The following is a 20437-nucleotide window of genomic DNA, read 5'->3' as shown; positions in this document are numbered from 1 at the left end:
AAAATAAATAAATTTTTTGTCATATATTCATTGGATTTTGAATGATTCATACTTAATGCTTCTCACGAAATGAACTGCCATTTTCCTATCTATTCATTAAAACATTTTCCGCATTATAAAATTAATAATATTTATATGAAATCTCAACAGGTAAAATCATTTTATGAACTAAGTTGAAGGATTAAAAATAATTTCTTTTAACTCGTATAGTTTAGACTCATTTGTATTGATTAAAGTAGCCGTGATGTTGAAAGACTCCAAAAAGCACGTTAAAAGTAAATATGGCAATATTGCACTGAAATTAATTTAAGAATTATTGTCAAAAAATAAAAAAATGGAAAAAGTAAGAACTGTCGTACTCGGTTTTAAATAAGTATTTAAATAATAATCCAGTCGTTTTATCTCTTTTGTTTGATTTTCTTTTGTTTAAGGTAATATAAACTTGATTTTAAATTTATTCAATATAAATTTTTTTTTCTAAAATAACAAAAAAGGGTATTTCGGTACATCATAAATTACGCATTATTAGCAGTGAATTGAAAAACTATGTATGTACTTACTACTGTCGTACATAACTTTGTACACAGAATCACTTGTTTTTTAATTGCATCTTGTTAAATCGATATTTATTTTAAAATTAAAATGAAATTAAATCAAGTTTTTTTCAATGAGGAATAAAATAAAGGAAACGGAAATTTAGTTTTGTGCATCTCTTGGAATTCGATACTTAATGAAATTTTTGTATTGATTTTCCATAAATTTCGAAATGGAATATAATAAAATTTAATAATATGCATATAATTAATGAAATCAAGGAATATTTGAACTAGGGTTGAATACATTTCAAAATAAGAATTTGAAAAAAATTGCAATATACTTAATTAGTTCTAATAATAATTTTGTTTTATATTTTTATTTCATTGTGGAAAATAAACACAAATGTATACTTATGTACATATCTACAAATTTTCCAGGTAATTATAGAATTTTGCTGTATAGGAATTGTAGCAAAATGGATAAAATATTTTTGGTCAAAACAGAACAATACTGATATTTAACCTATTGTAAAGGAAAACCTATTACTAAGAAATAAAATAAAGGAGTATTTTATTTTACTATTTCTATATTTAAATAAAATAAGAAGTAGATATTAGCTTTAAAAATTAATAAGGGAAACAATTTTTTTCAATAAAAGGTCAATTACCTTTTATTACAGCAGAAGCATAGATACCTACCTAACTAACTACATAAAATATAGAACTTAGATGAATGTAAACACAAATTTTTCTTTGTCAGCAAAGTATTATTTGTAAAACTTGCGTTTGTTTATCTTCAATAAAATTCATCTTAATAAATGCATCTGTATATATGTATGTATAGAAATAAAAGTAAGTACATGTGCAAAATTCAGCATTTAAATAAAGCGATTGATTTTAAATATGTATTTATACTTATATTTCATAACAAATTGTGTGGTTATAAATGAAGGCGTGTTTAATTAAAGAAAAAGTTGTTTCACAACATTGATTTGCGTACTACACTATAAGAAATTTAAAAATTTTAACGAGTACAATTAATTATTTTACTTTTACTTTAGTTAATTTATATTCAATATGGATAATGAGCAGCCACACCAAGAGCTAGTCAAATGTACTTTAGTAGGAGATACTGCAGTGGGTAAAACTCGTCTAATTTGTGCTAGAGCCTGCAATAAACATGTATCGTTGTCACAGCTTTTATCCACACATGTGCCTACTGTCTGGGCAATAGATCAATATCGAATTTATCAAGATGTGACTATTAATTCAAATTTTACCAACTGAGACACTTTTAAACAATTATTTCAAAATTTCAGGTATTAGAGAGATCATGGGAAATCGTAGATGGTGTAAATGTTTCTTTAAGATTGTGGGATACATTTGGAGATCACGATAAAGATAGAAGATTTGCTTATGGAAGGTATACATATATATATAGTTTTTGAAGAGAAAAAGTATTTCCAATTTTTTTTTTTCTAAACATCAATAGGTCAGACGTCGTTCTTCTTTGTTTTTCTATTGCTAGTCCAACATCATTAAGAAATTGCAAGTTAATGTGGTATCCCGAAATTCGCAGATTTTGTCCGGACACTCCTGTAATATTAGTCGGATGCAAAAATGATTTACGTTACATGTATCGCGATGAAACATATTTGTCATATTTTGGGGAGAGGAGCCCATTTGTACGGTAAATTTGCTTAAAGAAGACTAAATCTCTAATTTGATAGTATTGTGTAAGTAATTTAAAAAAAAATATAAACAAAAATTTTTGTAGCGCTGCTATTAAAAGTGATTTAGTAATGCCTGATGAAGCACGGGCTGTAGCTAAGGAATTAGGTATACCGTATTATGAAACTAGTGTATTCACATACTTCGGGGTTAATGAAGTATTTGAAAATGCAATAAGGGCTGCTTTAATAGCAAGGCGGCAGCAACGATTTTGGATGACAAATTTAAAAAAAGTTCAGAAACCCCAATTACAGGTAAATTTATCCTAAAAACATAAAGTTGACTTATATCTTAATCGAATGCTAATTGAAATATTTTTCTAGGCACCTTTTAGACCTCCTAAACCTCCACCACCAGAAATAATTGTTATGCCTGGAACATACAGAAAAGATATGTATAATATGTTTTTATCCCAATGCTACACAGATTTAATATTGATTGTTGGTTCAACAAAATTCGCTGCTCACAAATTTCTTCTAGCGGCTAATTCACCAATTTTTAATAGATTATTAACAACTGAATTATCTGACTTGGGTGGTAGAAGTAGCAGTGAATCAAGCATGGTAAACTATTCTATGGAAAATTTTATTGAAAGCATTGTTAAAAATATGTATGTAATATCAAGGTTTCCTCAACATTTGGTGAAGCAACAACTGCCGATTTTAACGATGATACTGAGTATCTGATCCGTAGTGAATCAAAATCAGCTAGGTAAAATATTTTTGCTTTTCTTTAATTTGTTTCATTGGCTGAGGGAAAACTAAATTTTAGAATGTGGGAACAGTTAAAACGACGTTCCAGTTATCAAGCACTACCGTTGATAGAATCGAAAAGGCCAGCTGACGTTTATAAAGACCTAAATCATCCAATATTTCAAAATATTCGAATAGTACATGTTGAAACTGGACGTGGAACAACGACGACTCAAGTTGTCGTTACGATTTCAAAAATTATAACACCACAAGCAATGCACCAATGTTTGAAATTTATATATACTGGAAGTATTGAGAACGAGTTTTCCCAACTTCAGGTAAAAAGTTCATTTATATAGCAATATTTATGATTGAATATTTTCTTAATATTTGCAGACAACCCCTATTGGCTTTTTATTGGTAAGTATCTGTTGCTATTTATTATCAAAATATTTACTAGATGCAGTATTATAACTTTCTAAACGTATGTTTTTAAAAATTATACATGTACATATGTATGTCTAAAAATAAGACGACATAACTTATTATACTTACCATAAGTTTATAAAATAGTAAAAATTATCTCCTTTATATTCAGGAATGAAATTGGGGCTTATGAATTTATTAAGATCGAAAATTTCAATTAAATCATTAATTTATCCATATTTTAGATATGTTAATAGTACAGTCGAGCTCGTGTAAAATAAGTTCTAATAAAATTCAACTGAAAATCTTTTCATATTTGGTTGATAATAATTTATTATAGCATATCTTACCTTCAAGAGTTTACTCAAAATCTTTAATTGTATTTACATTGTTTTTATTAAAAAAAAGGAAATTCGAATTCTGATTTCAAAAAATAAATCGTGTAGTCTTGCAAGAATTTGGAAACAGTTATCTTGAAAGAAGAACATGGAGAGTGATCGTTTCCCAGTGTACCAAATGCGCGCAACTGATGCTTGTCATGAATTCCAATATACGTTGCCAAAATAACTGAATTTTAGTTTTTTTTTTGCATTTTAAAGGTAGATGCATAAATGATTTTTATATGTGATAAAATGAATGACAAAAAACATTTTAATTTTAAGACTTTAAATTTTCTCTTTTAATAAGTTTTTAAAATGTCAATTAAAATTTCAGACATGGTTGTCAAATATTTGACATGCGGGGGAACAGATTGGAGAAACATGGCAAAATTAGAGAAATTTTTTAAATTGCTTTGCTTTAAGGAGACTAAGATGTTACTAAATAATGTAAATCAATACAATTTTTTCAAAGTCATACTGTTTAGTTTTTTATTTTTTTTTAAATGATGGGTTGCTAAATTTATGTTTGAAGATATTATGTAAAACTTAAACTTCAAGAAACAATGGTAAATTTTATATTGGTTATGAATAAGCCAATATTTTTTATGACGTGATTGACTGTATGCTTCCATTCTACCAAAACATTCAACTCTTCGATCTTTTTTTCTACACATATAGAATTTCATCCAATTTCATTCCACAAAAATTGAACTTTCATTTGATTTTTTTGTTTTAAGAGAAATATGCAGCATATATACTTCCAATGCTTGTTTTTACCATCAGCAAATAGCAACATATGCATTTTTCAATAGATTATTTCTATCTAAGTCGTGTGACTCGGGGTAGTTTACTCTTAAAACTTATTCGATGAAAAAAAAGCTTGTGTAGTTTTAAGCGAGTTCTACTGTACTAAACAACTCTAAAATAACGAAGTTTTGAATGTATTTGCACATTCATGAAATGTAACCGCTGACTGATTAAAAGTACAAAATCTAAACTTATGATAACTTGCTATCGACATAACAACAATGTATTATTATATGACAACTTGACATTATCGTTTAAAAATGAACATATAAATGTGTATCTTGATGGCGCGTATGTGTTAGATATATATAAGGGTACACACTTCGGAAATATAACGCCAAAGTATTTAATAAATAAAGAATATTAATAATTAGTATTCAAAATTAAAATTTTTAATGTCAATAAAGAAAAAAAGAAAATTGTCTTCGAAATTTTTTTACAATTGTTTACTGTTATTTAGAAGCAGTGAAAGTTTAACAAAACTTGAAGATATCTGTTTGATGTAATATGTTTCAAATGAATTTCTTCAATATATGTGCTTTTAACATACATAATATATTTCTTCAATATATAGTGTATGTAGATCCGGTTTTACGAAGCTGCTTGTAGCTTTTTAATTATAAATTATGAATAATTTTAAAAATTTTACGATTCACAAGAAAAAAAGTATATACGATTATGAATGCGTACTCCCATTTTGTTTTTTAAATTTATTTTGGGGAATAATTTTTAATTACAAACATCTTTGTAAAGAAGTTTTAATACCATTTGTTTTGAATCGAAGACTTATTTCATTATTTTTAAAATTACCTACATATGTAAGGTATTCTTCGATGAAAAAGGCTACAAAACTACGACCGTTTATGAACAATCAAGTTGTCAATTAAAAAATCTTTTTTTAAAAATGCAAAATGGTATATGAACAATTATTTGTTTAACATATCCATTTAGATTACCATAATAACTTTATATATAACTATAAAATTTAAAACAAAAATATTCTCTGTCATAAATTTCGAATAACAAATCATTATGTTATAACAATTGATGTAAATTGATAATTATTATTAAAACATCGAAATTCTTATATTAGAGAAAAATATAAATGTAATGTTAATCTTAATTTGTGAGCATTACAAAGCCATATTTAATTTTCAATGAGATTTTAGAAACTAAAAAAAAAAAGATTTTCCTAAATTTTTAAACATTTTGCAAAATGGGAAAAGTCTTAGATGAGGTATTTATTGTAGTAGATAATAAAATTTATTTTTTTATTCTAGAATTATTTCAAGTTTTTTATTTTAATTATTCAATTCATTTAAATTTTTAGCACAATCTATTGTTTAAAGTATATGAAATATTAGCTATTAGAAATTAAGCTTAAAAATGCTTCATTTTTTATTATTATAATAGTAAAAACATGTGACATTTTCATACCCATTTCAATCAAAACTATGTAGGTTTAATTTTCTTTTTTCCTTATGATGTATGTACATATATTTTTTGAAAGCACCATTGTCATTTAATGTTATGTTGTAAATTTTAATCACCGCTGAATATTAACTCTTAATTTTTCAATAATGAATATTTTTTTCACAGTATAATTATTTCATTTTGTTTTCATTTATTCAATTTTTTTTATACATAATATATTTTATATATAATTTTTTTATACACGTTTTGTTTTCATAACTTACTCGCTATAATAAGAGCAGTGTTATAACTTTAAAATAGGCCAAATAATCAAATAATATTCTCTGTCATTTAAATTTACTTCATTATTTTCTAAGAATGTTAAGTGTATTAGAAATTTTTTTGTTTTATACCGTTTTATATTTTTATTTTTGTTACTAACAAAGACATTTCTTTTATAATTTATTTCAATTACAAAAAATTCTTATAGAAAATACACTCATTATATACATATGTATGTACATAAAAACTAAAAATACAAAAGGAAATTCTAAATTTTGAGCTTGAATTAATTTGTCCCTTTTAGAGTTAAAAATAAATGTAAATTAAAATGTTTTTCCATTTTTCCTTAGTTGTTGTTAGTGAACATATTTTCATGCAAACTAAAAATGGTTTAATTTGCTTCTGGAGCAAAACTTAATGTCAGATTTTGTTTCTTTTTTGTATCTATAAATTTTTAAAGATTAATTTTGACGAAAAAATTTCAATACAGAATTGCATCTATTAGTTATATTATTAATAAAAAAAAATGTCTATTTAATTCAAAGGTATTCTTTTTTGATATTGTTATAGAATTATTGCATTGAATTTGAACACTACTTGTCTTATAAAATTTTATTTTAATTTTGAAACAAGTTTCTGTCGTGAAATATGCACAATTTAAAAATATGCTAACCGAAAAAGATCCTTAAATTAACAGTTCAAATTCGTAGATAATACAACTAATAATATTATCATAAATAACAATACAAGAGCTAATCACATATTTCCATTTCATGCGAATATAAAATATTTAAAAATAAGATATGTATATATAAAAAAAAGAAAGTTTAGTCCTTTTTTCTACTTTACTTTTTCCAAACTGTTTCCAATTTTTTGATACCCTTAAAGAATAACAACAAAAAAATAAATAATAGGTACTCTTATATGTATAATTTAACTCAAAAAATTTTGCTACACCTTAATAAAGTATTTTTGCTTTTTATTAATTTTAAGTCCTCAACTGTTGCTCAAACTTTTGTAAGTTGAAATATTTATATTTGAAATAATTCTCGGTAACACATCTTGTATAATATTATGTTTGTTATAAGCTATTAACTCAATATTTTTTTAGAAACATTTAGCAGTTTTAGCTAAAATCTTAGTCTCATGTTTTCATACATTATTACGTATCACATTTTGTTTAATGATAATTGTTTTAAATTTTCTATTTCTCAAAAAAAAACTTTTCATTTCAAGAAATTAATCAAAAATTTTTTATTAAAATTCAATTTCTAGATGGGTCTTTTGTCTGTTTTCCAGGAAATTAAACAAGCAGCTGATTTCTTAGAACTGCCACAATTAACACTTTTGCTATCTAAACCGCAGAATGTATTGAGTCAATCTGAAGAATCAATACCAAATAGCACTATGGTACATATATGTTTAAAATTAATATATACATATATATATATATATGTTTACATATATATATATATACATGTATACATATTTACATTATTAATAATTTATGATTTGCAATATGATAAATATGGAATAAAAAACTTTCTTACAGAGTATTAAGGAAAAAATAGAAAAGTTTTGCATTAATCAAGGAAATTTTAGTGATATAACTTTTGAATTAGATGATGGACGTATGAAAGCGCACAGAGCAATTTTAGTTGCACGCTGCGATGTCATGAGAGCTATGTTAATGGGAGATTTCAGAGAGGCCCATTCCAATATTGTAAGTATAATAACTTGTGTATACAAAAATATGTTTTGTACGTACGTATTTAAAAAAAGTTTAATTTAATTTTCTTTTAGATTGTATTTCCAGGTGTTACTACATATACATTCCACAAATTGTTATGTTATATATATACAGATGAAATACCATCAATATCCGCAGAAAAATGTTTGAATTTATTAGAATTGGCAAACAGATTATGTTTGCCCCGTTTAATTAATTTGGTTGAATGCCGAGTTATAGATGATCTCACTAGAATATCACAAAATGAAACTAATGAAACTGTCAATCATTGCCTTAAATTATTAGAACCAGTTAAAGTAAGCATATTGATTTTAACGGCTATTTCTTTCAATTTTTTTTAAATTTTTTTTTATTATTTTCTTATTGAAAGCTTTATAATGCACATCAATTAGCTGAGTGGTGTATGTCCTATTTATGTGTCAATTACAATATTATTTGTAAATTTTCGCTGAAAGGACTTAAGGCATTACATATTGATAATCAAGAATATTTAAGAGAGCATCGTTGGCCACCAGTATGGTATTTAAAAGATTATGACTATTATCAGCGCTGCATAAATGAAATGAATCGGGAACTAAAAGATTCAGGTGAATCACCAAGTGATGAAGAAGGATGTTTATGTTTTTCTGGAAGTAAGTTTCAAAAAGTAGTATGTAGTCCAAAGTTGTGAAATTTGTCTTTATTGTGAAATTCAAAATTATTAAACAAATATTTTTTTCGAATTGGTTCCCTTTTTTTTATTTGATAACAATGATTGGCACATCCTTGAATTTCATAATATTGACATATATGTACATTTTCATTGGAACACTTCATGCATCACCAACTCATAGTTTTTATGAAACTATTTTTCAATGTAGACAAGTCTAGGCGAACAAATGCAGAAGATAAACGTAATAACGAATCTGGGGATTCTCAACAAATATTTAGCAGTAATGCGAATTCTTTGGATATGAATGAGCAAGATGTTGATTTGAATCTCTGACATACAGCTTCCGGGCATTGGAGGTAAAATTATATTAATTTAGATGCATGTTTCAAAATATATAATATTTCGTTAATTTATCTGTATTTAATTTCTCTTACCAGATCGCTGCGATTTATAGTGATTTTGCCCGTAATGATATGTTTTATATGCACCATATTAAGCATTCTAATTATTTTTCAAATATATACATAACAAAACGTTTTTTAGATATACCTCGAAAAAATCTTATTCAATTCCAGCAACAAGATTAATAATTAAAAATTATTAAATGAAAAAAATAAAAACTCTATTTATGATTAAAACATGCAAAAAGAAGAAGCAAGCAAATAAACAATTATTTCATAAAGATTTTCATGATTAGAAATTCAACAGTTAAAAAATTCTTACTTTATAATACGAAAATAAGTAATATCAAAGTTGCCATATAGAAAAACGTAATAATAAATTTATTTCTATTTCTAAAAATATAAACCGAATTATATATTCCATTTATTTATGTAGTATGTATATAGTATGTAAATCGTCAATAACCAAAAAAATTAGTCTATCAGAACATAAATCAGTATAACATCAGTAAAAATTTATTTATTTACATATTTTTTTTAATTTTACCGTAGAATTTTTTAAAATTTATTTAAAATACATATTTTAATAGCTAATATATATGCTTTAAAATGAAAATTTTTCCGTGAAAGTTTCCTAGATTGCTTTTATAAAAAAAAGGTTAAATAGGAATTAAAAACGCTTGTAAATAAACTCAATAGGACAAGTTCTAAGTGGGTTAGTAGTTAAACCACTCTTTATTATAGGTACTTTATACGCATATATTATATCGGATAAATACAATGTTGCAATAAATAGAAAGTGGTAGTTTTCATTTTATATGATGAGTATATGTGGATATATTTAAAGTAACAATCAAAATAGTTTGAACAAAAATTGTCAATGTTTTTATCGAAATAATATTTGTATGTCAAATCTTGTTAGTTTTCATGTTACATATTTTAAAATTATTGAATTAATAAAAGTTTTTCCAAACCGTCGGATGAGCTACATACATATATTATAATAATTTCTATTAGTTTATAACAGTTTTTATTAGTATCGGTTTGTTTAAAAAAATAGTGATGTTTTCCAAAAAACTTAATTTTAAAGATATTTGTTAGAAACAAACAAAAAAAAAGTTCAATACTATGTATGTATATTTTAAGCAAAATATAATAAACAATTTTGAAAATAAAATAAAAAATATAATAAACGGAATCTCTGTTTTAACAAAAAACATTTTCGATATTAATAACCAAATTTTCAATTTATATGGGGAATAAATGACATATGTATGTTATAATGCCAATTTACATTCTATAAAGAAATGTAAATAGAACCGTATTTTAAATTTTGCTGTGCTACAATTAATTTAAACAAAAACTACAAGCTAGTCGTATTGTATTTGATTTTGCCAAGATCATTCGACGATTTGATTTGCTTCAATGACTTTAATATTTTTTTCACAATTTGAAACTGAACATTAAAATTTTTCTAAAATATTTAAAATTTTGTGGTCTGCAGAAATCCTAATCAAACTTTTGACTTAAAACTTGCCTAGAATTATTCAAACATAAAATTTTAGTAATAATATTCTTAATATTGAAAATTGCTGCCTTTATTGTTATCAATGTGCAGTCAAAGTAACCGTTCAATTACAATAAAAAATAATAAATTATTAATAACTTAAAAAACGAATAGGAAAATTATAAATAAAAATATGTGCAATAATAAGTAAGTAAACCTTGGAAAGAATGACTCAAAAACATAATAATGTAATAAATTCCAATAATGTGATAATGGTTTAATCCAAGAAAATATTAAAAGAAATAAGTGATAAAAGACTTAAAAATTAAAGCATTAACATTTTCTTTTGCTTGGTCATTTTGATTTTATTAAGAAGAAAAAGTTAAAATAATGTCTATTTATGTAATTGGTTTCAGACTAAACAAAAATCAATCACTTGGTAGGTCTTGAAAATAAATTAAAGTACAATAATCCTTAGGTATTTTTAATTTTTAAATCTGTCAATACATGTATATTTTTTTCTACTATGTAAAACAAAACTTAAATATTGTACAAAATATATTTATACAAATAACTGAAAAACATTTTTTTGCTTGAAAATAGTTAAATGCAATGGAATTATAAAATAGAAATAAAAACAATTTTATTTAGTTTTGCATTTGAAAAGAAACATTTATTTTCCTATTTTATTTGAAATATGTAAAGAATTAGTTTTCATAACTTCTGCAGCATATACATATACGATATGATGATATATATATGCATATATACATATGTGTATATTATATGCCTATATGTACTTTTCTTGATAAATATAATTTGCCACAATAACAAGTAATTTATATATATAGATTATTAAAACCATATTTTTTAAGTTATATATAGCTAAAAAATAACTAAAAATTATAATATAGTTTTTTATCTAGATAATACTTATATTAAATATTTTTTTCTTAGAAATAAAGGATACGTAAAATGAATAAAAAATTATAAAATAAAGTAAGTTTTAATTTAAGACAGAAGCTTTAAATATCTTTTTATAACAAACATGAAAAAGTAATGTTCCAATAAAAACGTTTTTAAGTCAAAATTTTTAAAATTGTTTTAATTAGTTTTTTTATAACAAGAATTTTTGAAAAGGAATGGTGCTAATAATTTTGATGGTATGCAATTTCAGAATATTGATTTTATTTATGCATTTAAAGTATTTACTGAGAAAATTTCATATATATGACAAATACACTTTTATTTTTGCCTGTAATTTATATGACAAAGTGCTAATGATCAAGATATCTGATAAAACTAATAGGAACCACTATATAATGGCCCTTATTGAGAAAAATTCGATATACGATATGTGATAGAAATGTCGTATCGTATCGTTATCGTTATGTCGTAGTATTATGAACCGATAACCGATAAAACCGATAAATTAAAGCAAAACGATAAAATAAAAAAAGGTTTATTGATGTGTTTGACAATTTCAAAGACTTTATATTCATATGAACTCATACATATGAAAAAATGAAGAAAAAGTTCGACATAGACAAGTTTTGTTTTAAATAAAATAAAATAATACAATGTTATAAGCTGAAAAATAATACAATCTTATAAGCAATAATATAGCTGAATTTTTTTTGAAGACGAAGAAGAACTGCATCAAGAAGTAAGGATCACACGAAGAAGGATTAGAGATCTCTTGCAGGAGGTCCTATACTATTTAATTCATTGGAAATTTTGGTCGGCACAAGTTTTTGAACAAGCATTTCTTGCGATATCTAAATTCTGTTCCATTATTTCAGTTATCCTATTTAATTGAGAGTTAGTACTGATAATTCTGTTCCTGTAATTGATTCTGTGAATTGGGTGTCGAAAAAATCTATCACGCTTTTCTTATACCTTGTCATATAAATAACCGATAAAATAAACTAGCATATATTTTCAGCAATAAAGTTTTAGTTATCAATTTTTTTTTCCTAAATTGCAGCATAAAATTGCTATGTTTTTAATGATGTGGTAACGTTTTATAAAAATTAACATTTGAACAGATCTTTAAATTGAAATTTTCAAATAAACGTCAAAGTTGTATTGATATGGTAAAAATTGTATTCCAAAATGTACGAAAAGCTTTAGTAATTTTTTTACAATGTAAAGGTATTGAAAGCTCTGAGACGGTACTACAACCGTATTAATACCGTACTTAAATCTTTTTTAAAGCATTATTGAAGTCACGGTATCTAACACGTTCCAATACTCAATTTTTTCCAATTTTCCACTGATCGTGTCAAATTTCTTAATTCTTATATTTTTCTTCTTTTTTACGTAAAAAGGAGTTTAATATTTAATATTTCACAAAATCTCAGGATATTATACACATTTTTTAAAAAGCTTCCCATTTAAATTCTATTGAACGAAAAGGAAAAAAAAGTAGGAGTAATACCTTTATATCTAACAAGTCCCAAGTTTTCAGAAATATTAAAATTAATTCACACTTATTATAAAGCAGGTAAAATTCTAAAAATATATTTAAAAAATCAATTAAATATTTTAATATTTTCATTCACAATTATTTTAAAATTCTTAAAACACATACAAAAAAGCGGATAGACACAACCTTCAACATTTTATATGATACTGAAAGTAGTCATGTATCGATCACGAACGAACTAATTTTAAATTTTAGCTCATTAGATGACTTCTTCAAAAATGAATCGTTCATCGTTCACTAAGAATTAAAATTTTCCGTGACTTCAATAATGCGTTATTAAAAGTTTAAGTGCAGTATTGCAAAAAAAAACTGCTTACACAAAAACAGTATTGTAAAAAAACATTGAAGTTTGTTTGAAAATTTCAACTTAAAGTTCTGTACAAATGTTAATTTTCGCCAAACGTTACCACATCATTAAAAACATTACATTTTTATGTTGCATTTTAGAAAAAATCTTAATAACTAGCATTTTATTGCTGAAAATATATAATAGTTTATTTAATTGGTTATTTCTGGCAACATTTATATGAATGTATAAGAAAAGCGTGCTCGATTTTTTCGATACCCGATTTACTTTTATTTTACGTATCCACGACGTATAGAACGCATTTGCGAAAAGTGTACATTGTCAAGTGCTTTAACTAAACTTTTTGGAACGTGATACTTTATAAAGTTAACGTTCTAAGCGCAATATTGAAGTCACAGTTTCTTTTTTAGTTGTTAAAAAAAATTACTGCATATGCATTGGTTATTGACGTACATTTTATATTTTTCCTTATTTCTTTCTGTATTAATATTACACAATACAAATAAAATTGAACGATATACTAAATGCAATACTAATGTCTTTATATTTAACAAGTCCCAATGCTCAGAGAGAAACTTGAAAGCACGACCTTATTTTATATGGGTTTTTTTTAAATCGAAGTGGCTATTTTTTGAGAAGAAATATTAAAATAAATTCACACTTATTATAAAGCAGGTAAAATTTAGAAAATATATTTGAAATATTAAAAAAATATATTAATATTTTCATTCATAATTATTTTAAAATTCTTGAAAGAGCGGAAAAACAACAAGCACAACCTTTGCCTTCAACGTTTTATATGTTACTGAACGCATTTCATTATTTTTAAGTGAACAGCTTTTTTTTTCATAGGGTAAGTTAACTCAAGATATGGGATGTAACTTTAGTGTCAAGTTGAAAATATAATTAATGAAAAATAATTATTGAATATTGATATAAATACATAGTAAAGAAAAAATTTGAAGAGAGAATTAGAAAATAATATCTAAAATACAATCAAATATTATTTTTTAAATACAAATTTTATATACACTTCTAAATTTTACCTCTATTTTTGAGAAAAATTACCTAAGTAAAAAAATATTTAAAAGGTTTTGGAAAAGACAATAATATATTTTTATGACCGGATTCGAATATCTTTTTTATTTTTGAAATAAATATTATCTTAGCAAATGACTCAAAAACTCCGATTGTAAAATGACAGGTAGTAGGCACTGATGTAAATTTTTGTCCGTTGCGTAAGATTCATACACAGGCAGGGCCATTTTATAAATAGATTGCTCTTGTTTACCTGCTAATAAAATATGAAAGAAGAGCACAACAAAATTTTTGAAGCACTCAATATAACATGTTTGAAATAGTTTTAAAATAATTATTTAAAAAAAAAATTGATTGGAAGTAGGTACATACATATTTATTTTTAATAACTTAAAAACTAACTGAAATTATTTGAAACAATTTTATAAGTAACGTATAAATAACCGAAATGAGATAATTCAAATTGTTGAAATGTGTCAACCTATATTACTTTAACTAACATTTTTGTTAGCCGACACTACTCAATTGGGAAATACAAAATGTGCATGAAAAATCATACATCCTTCCTCATTAATATTTGAAACCATACTGAAATATGAATTTCAAATTTTTTTCATTTTTTTTTTCCTCCTACCTTTCTTTCTTTTTCGTGCAATAAAATTTAAATGGGAAGCTTTTCAAAATGTGTATAATATCCTGAGATTTTTTAAAATATTAAACTCTTTTTTAAGTAAAAAAAAAAAAAAATAATAAGAAATATGATGCGACCAGTAGCATTTAAAGAAAAAAACAGGAACGAAGCCAAAAATTCGTAATATTTCGTTACTTTATTGGGACTTGTTAGATGTAAAGACATTAACAATACTCATAAAAATGAACGGAGTATGTAATAATATAAAAACATAATATGTGCAATATTCGTAAATAAGAAGTAAAATAAATTAAATTTTATACACACAAAAGTATCTACTAATAAGTAATTCGACTCTATTTAAATTTTTTTTTAGTATTTTTCAAAATTATATTATATAAATCATAATAATTTTTTTAAACATTTTTTTCCGTTTCGCCTTTATAATATGAATACACCTTTTTTGCCACCTTGTACTGGAATAAGTAACAAAAATAAAACTCCCGCCTTTAAAATTCTTAATATTTTTTCCTGTACTTTATATAGGAAAAAATAAATAACTCCCGCTTTTAAAAAAAATGCATTATAAAAAAACAGGTAGACATCTATTGCGTACTCTTCCCCTCTCCCAAAAATTCTTATGTGTATAAAAATGAAAATAAGAAGGTATACTACTTAATTCTTTTAACTAAGGGATGAGTGATTGCATTATTGTGATGTAAACGGAGAGTCGAACTACTTATTAGTAGATATACTTTGATTAGGCAATAGGCGCATGTGACGTGAATCGATCAATTTTATTTGTATTTGTATTGCATTTTATTAAAAAAAAAAATTTAAAAATAAAAAAAAAAATTACATAAGTACCGTTTTCATCATTATCCGTTTTGAATTTTTGAGTCGTTACTATGTTTTCATATCAATATTTAATAATTATCTTTTCATAAATTACATTTTCAACTTGACACTACAGTCACTCCCATATATTGAGTTAACTTACCCTATGAGAAAAAAAAGCTGTTCACTTAAAAATAATGAAATGCTTTCAGTAGTGTTGGGGAACTTTTCGATATATCGCTGCAAAACTATCGTGATATATTGATAGTTACGTAACGCAACTTGCTGTATAGTATAAGGCAACCCGTGTTCTCCATTCTATTTGTGAAGATGCATATAATAGTGGTATATACATGAAAGTGTGATTATAACCAGATGTGGAATGCATAAAACAAGTATATATGTAATATTATTTGAAACATATCAACTATATTTAGACTTATATAGTTGTAATGTGCATAATATTAACTTTAAATATTTTTATTATTTAATAAATATTTTTCTTTTGTTAAGTTTTCATTCTTTATTTTATCGATGAAAAATCGTTTGTTGTTTTAAACTTTTTGAATTTGTCGTCCACTTAAACAAAAAATATTTTTCGTTGGTTGCCAATGAATTGGCAAGCTGTATTGAACATTGAAACATTTATGCCAATAACTCGCTTATGTAAGCGCTCAGTTAAATTCGGTATTCAAACTGCATATTGTGTGTTAAACTTCAACTTTGACATATGTATGTATGTAGTTTTTTCTTTTGTTCATTCTAAAGAAAGCATATTAAAAATACAATGAAACTCAATGCCAGCTTCACTTCACGTTTTCACGAACTATTTAGAATAAAATAAAAGAACATAGAAATTGAAAGAAGTAATTTTTAATTTTCAATGGTCTAATTAGTGAAATTTGAATGTATATTAAATCAGTGAAATTTGAATATATATTCGATACGTTTGAAAATAATGTTATGGAATTCATGAAAATGAAAACCATTTTTTATAGTTGAAAACTATCGATACTATTGATAGTGCCATGGATAGTTCTCCACCTCTAGCTTTTAGTACCGAATAAAATGTTGAAGGCAAATGTTGTGCTTGTAGTTTTTTCGCTTTTTTGCATGTATTTGAAGAATCTTAAAGTAATTGCGAATTATAATTTTATTATATTTAATTGATTTTTTAAATATATTTTCGGAATATTATCTGCTTTATAAAAAATATGAATTTATTTTATTTTTTTTTTTTAAAAAATAGCCATTTCGATTTAAAAAAACTCCTCAATATGGTTGTGCCTTCAAGTTTCTCTCTTAGCACTGGGGCTTATTATACATACATATATAAAGACATTACTAAAAATTACCCGATAAAATCGATCGGGAAATCCCAAAAATATTTTTTTCATAAACGTTAGTTTACATTCAAATGTATAAGAAAAAAAGCTTTTTTGAAATACTTATGATAAGTCGTACGATAAATCGTCCGATATTATGCCGATTGCCCATAAATAATTTTCATAATAAAACACTATAATAAATATCAGAAATATATTTGTTTTTCATAATAAGGGCCAATAATTTAGGTTTATTGCAACAAATATCAATTTAAAATCTTTATATACATCATAGATGAATTTGAATATTTCGTGCTCAATTATAGTAAATTTTCCTCAACTTGTAATTTATTTTATTACTTGAGCAATTTTAGTTTTCTTAATAGTATGTGCATATGCAATAACTTTGCCAAATCCCATTTTTTTGGATTACCTGTCAAAATAGATATGTATATATATACATATATATATATATGTATATTTCTGTTTAAGCATTTTTCAAATACCCAGTTAAATACCTCATAGTTCTTAAAAAGGATCAAAAGGAAAATTAGCAATTTCTTGAGATATGTATAACTTCGACTGTCACAATTATATATGCACTTTATTCTAACGAAACCCAATAGTTATATAGTTAGTCTTACTTTAAATAGTTTGAAAAATTATTAGAAAACGACATTGCATGTATCTTAAAGTTCTTGCATGTAAAATTAAAGTTCTTGTTTGAAATTGACTTAAACATTTGACTGAAGTAAGATATGTAACATAACACATATTACAAGTCGCCTGAAACAAGTACAAAAAATTTTATAATTCGTGAAGCTGAAAAGTTTGCGGAAACAAAAAAGTATCGAAAGGTTAACGTGTATAAAATGTATAGACATGTATATTCATTTGTTAGTTTGATTTTATGATTTTTATGTTACTAATTTGCTAATATCTTCATATTGCACGTTTGTGATAACTCTTCCTTTCAATGGACCCTTTGCTATTTCAATTGAAACGTTAAATTCTTCTTCTTTCACCTCTAATAAAGTTGCTGTACATCCTCTATAAGCACCATTTAACACTTTAACTGGCTTACCAATGGCAGGAATTACAGTTTCCAAGTGTTCCTGGTCTACTTTAAATTTTTTTCCACTTTCAATGAATTTAATTTTCGCTTGGTAGTTATCTATAACGTTACACACAATAGCCTTTTGTTTATAATATTCACCGCCTAAAGATTTTGATATAAATTTAACAACAATATCTTCAGCAAGCCAATAATCTTTTCTATTTTGCTTTTCTTTTTTAGACTCCTCCATCTTTATTATCTCGTCTAAGGCTGACTGTTTCTTATTGTAAATTGATAAATCGCTGTACACCGATTTTGGTTTTTTAAATATATTTCCTTGTTCCTCTGGTTTACGCTTTAACAAATTTAATTTTGAAAGTTCCACGGTTTCAGTTTTAAGTTTACTACTTATCTTTAATTCTAATTTCAAGGGTTCTTCTTCTTCGCGTTGGAATTCTTTTGCAGTATGTGATGTCGATGGAATTTTTTCGGTGGCTTTTGCTCGTTCTATTTGTTTTTCCACAAATTCCATCATTCTTTCCTAAAATGCGTTATTAAAATTTCTTTAAAAAAATTACAATTTATGTAGTTACTTGATCATCTTTATCTGCTTTTTCTTTTCTATCTTTTTTTTGTTGTGCTTCTAAAGCTTCAGGACTTCGGTCTATATAAGTAATAAACCATCCTAAAATTAAAATCAAGATAGCTCATTTAGTAGTGAACAAAACTTTTTTAAAGCCCTGAATAAGAATACACCTTTTTCTGTTTCATCTGCTACACATATCCCAGACCTTCCGAGCCATTTTACGTAATCGCTCAGTGTTAACCATCTCGTCGCATTCATGTGCAAGTGATTTTTGTCCGAAATATATTCTTGATAAACCTATTTGAAATTTTAAAGATTGATGTAAAGTAAAACGTACTTAAATACAGGTGAATGTCTGGTTTATACTTTATTTGCGTTAACTCTTTTTGTACCAAATCTTCGTCGTAATATTTCCAAAAATCCATCGGAAAATTCTTTCGAGAAACTATAAATATATTTTCCAGGAGTCTCTGCAAACAACAATAATTGTCTTTGATGTGCTTCGCTTTGAGTATGGCATTTGAAACCATTTTCATCTCTACATTGTTTTTGACACATTTGGCAATACCAGCGAAGTTTTTGCAGTCCCTTAGCTTTCATTTTATTAGCCAAGTATTTTGGGGTTCCCACCTCAGCTCTTCCCATCTTATTTTTCTTTTAATTTTTTTTTATATTAAAATTTATTAAGTTTGTGAAATGAAGAAAGTGTATAGACTTAGGTTGCTGTATACTAAATAAAATTTTTTGACATATACAAAAACAGTGCTGTCAAAAGCTGCAGACTACAGGAGAATAATATGCTATATCTTACCCAGCATTTACACATACAAGTTACTTGCAAGCAAGTTTGTATAATATTAATTGTCAATTAGTTTTTCGAAATGTCAAATTACTTGCTATTATGACGTAGGCGTTTAGCAAGTTAATTTTTGAAAATGTCTTTGAGAAGAAAACAACTAGCAATATATATAATTGTTTAGAAATTTTAGAAACCATAAGTTTGCTAAGTTTAATTTTTTCAAAACAAAATTCAAAAATTTTAAATTAAAAAAAAAAAAAAATCAAAACAACAAATTTTTTTTGTGAATTTCTCAATATGTCAAATTACTTGCTCAAATTACTGGCAGCAAAATTTTCTTGCAAGTTGAACTGCAAGTAAACAAGCAAGTAGAAATATTTCAATGGGTTAGTAAAATTTTTGTATGTATTGCAACTTTCTTGCAAGTAACTTGTACGTGTAAATGCTGGGTTATTCACAAAACACGAATAACATGTTACTCTCGTAGCATGTAATGCATAGTGTTTAACTACAAATTTTAAATGGAGAATATAGTCAAAGTAAAATGTCATGTTTTCCTATTGTGAATGATTTATTTTTTGCATATTTTCATCAAATCAAACGAAACATTTAAAGATATTTATAATGCCCTATTTAGACTGCCGGAAAATAATATGTTGTTTATATTTCTTAATAAAAAAAATGAAGCCAACATAAAGTACGCTCCCATATAACGCAGTGTATCATTAATTACATCAAATTTTATGATCTAGGAAATTTTAGCATTTTTAGTATTTATTTAGTGGACACTAT

At 25.2% G+C, this 20437-nt stretch overlaps 2 protein-coding genes across 5 annotated transcripts; one reads left to right on the top strand and one right to left on the bottom strand.

The window, feature by feature from the left end:
- The first annotated feature begins 328 nt into the window (after nt 1-328).
- Nucleotides 329-11316, top strand: LOC129605913 (rho-related BTB domain-containing protein 1). Of its 4 annotated transcripts, none has more exons than XM_055515930.1 (15): nt 329-431; nt 1598-1793; nt 1856-1959; nt 2029-2226; nt 2314-2521; nt 2591-2830; nt 2893-2978; nt 3039-3297; nt 3356-3379; nt 7543-7677; nt 7820-7990; nt 8071-8313; nt 8388-8649; nt 8851-9025; nt 9107-11315. In XM_055515930.1, exons 2-14 carry the CDS (start codon nt 1614-1616, stop codon nt 9000-9002), a joined length of 2262 nt encoding a protein of 753 aa, XP_055371905.1. In that variant the 5' UTR covers nt 329-431; nt 1598-1613; the 3' UTR covers nt 9003-9025; nt 9107-11315. The 4 variants fall into 4 exon arrangements, with proteins under 4 accessions (XP_055371905.1, XP_055371907.1, XP_055371909.1 ...); XM_055515932.1 differs by having other exon boundaries at nt 7567-7677; nt 9107-11314; XM_055515934.1 differs by having other exon boundaries at nt 8878-9025; nt 9107-11314.
- Nucleotides 11317-17450: 6134 nt separating this feature from the next.
- On the bottom strand, nt 17451-19609 carry LOC129605932 (DNA/RNA-binding protein KIN17). The gene is made up of 4 exons (XM_055515961.1): nt 19213-19609; nt 19017-19143; nt 18854-18945; nt 17451-18801 (listed from the first exon to the last, which is right to left on the bottom strand). Exons 1-4 carry the CDS (start codon nt 19489-19491, stop codon nt 18121-18123), a joined length of 1179 nt encoding a protein of 392 aa, XP_055371936.1. The 5' UTR covers nt 19492-19609; the 3' UTR covers nt 17451-18120.
- Between the last annotated feature and the right edge of the window lie 828 nt (nt 19610-20437).

The sequence above is a fragment of the Condylostylus longicornis genome, unplaced genomic scaffold, assembly GCF_029603195.1.
Source record: "Condylostylus longicornis isolate FDR11 unplaced genomic scaffold, ASM2960319v2 ptg000016l, whole genome shotgun sequence".
Lineage (NCBI taxonomy): Eukaryota > Metazoa > Arthropoda > Insecta > Diptera > Dolichopodidae > Condylostylus > Condylostylus longicornis.
The sequence above is the reverse complement of the archived record's forward strand: the minus strand, read 5'-3'. Positions and strand labels throughout refer to the sequence as shown.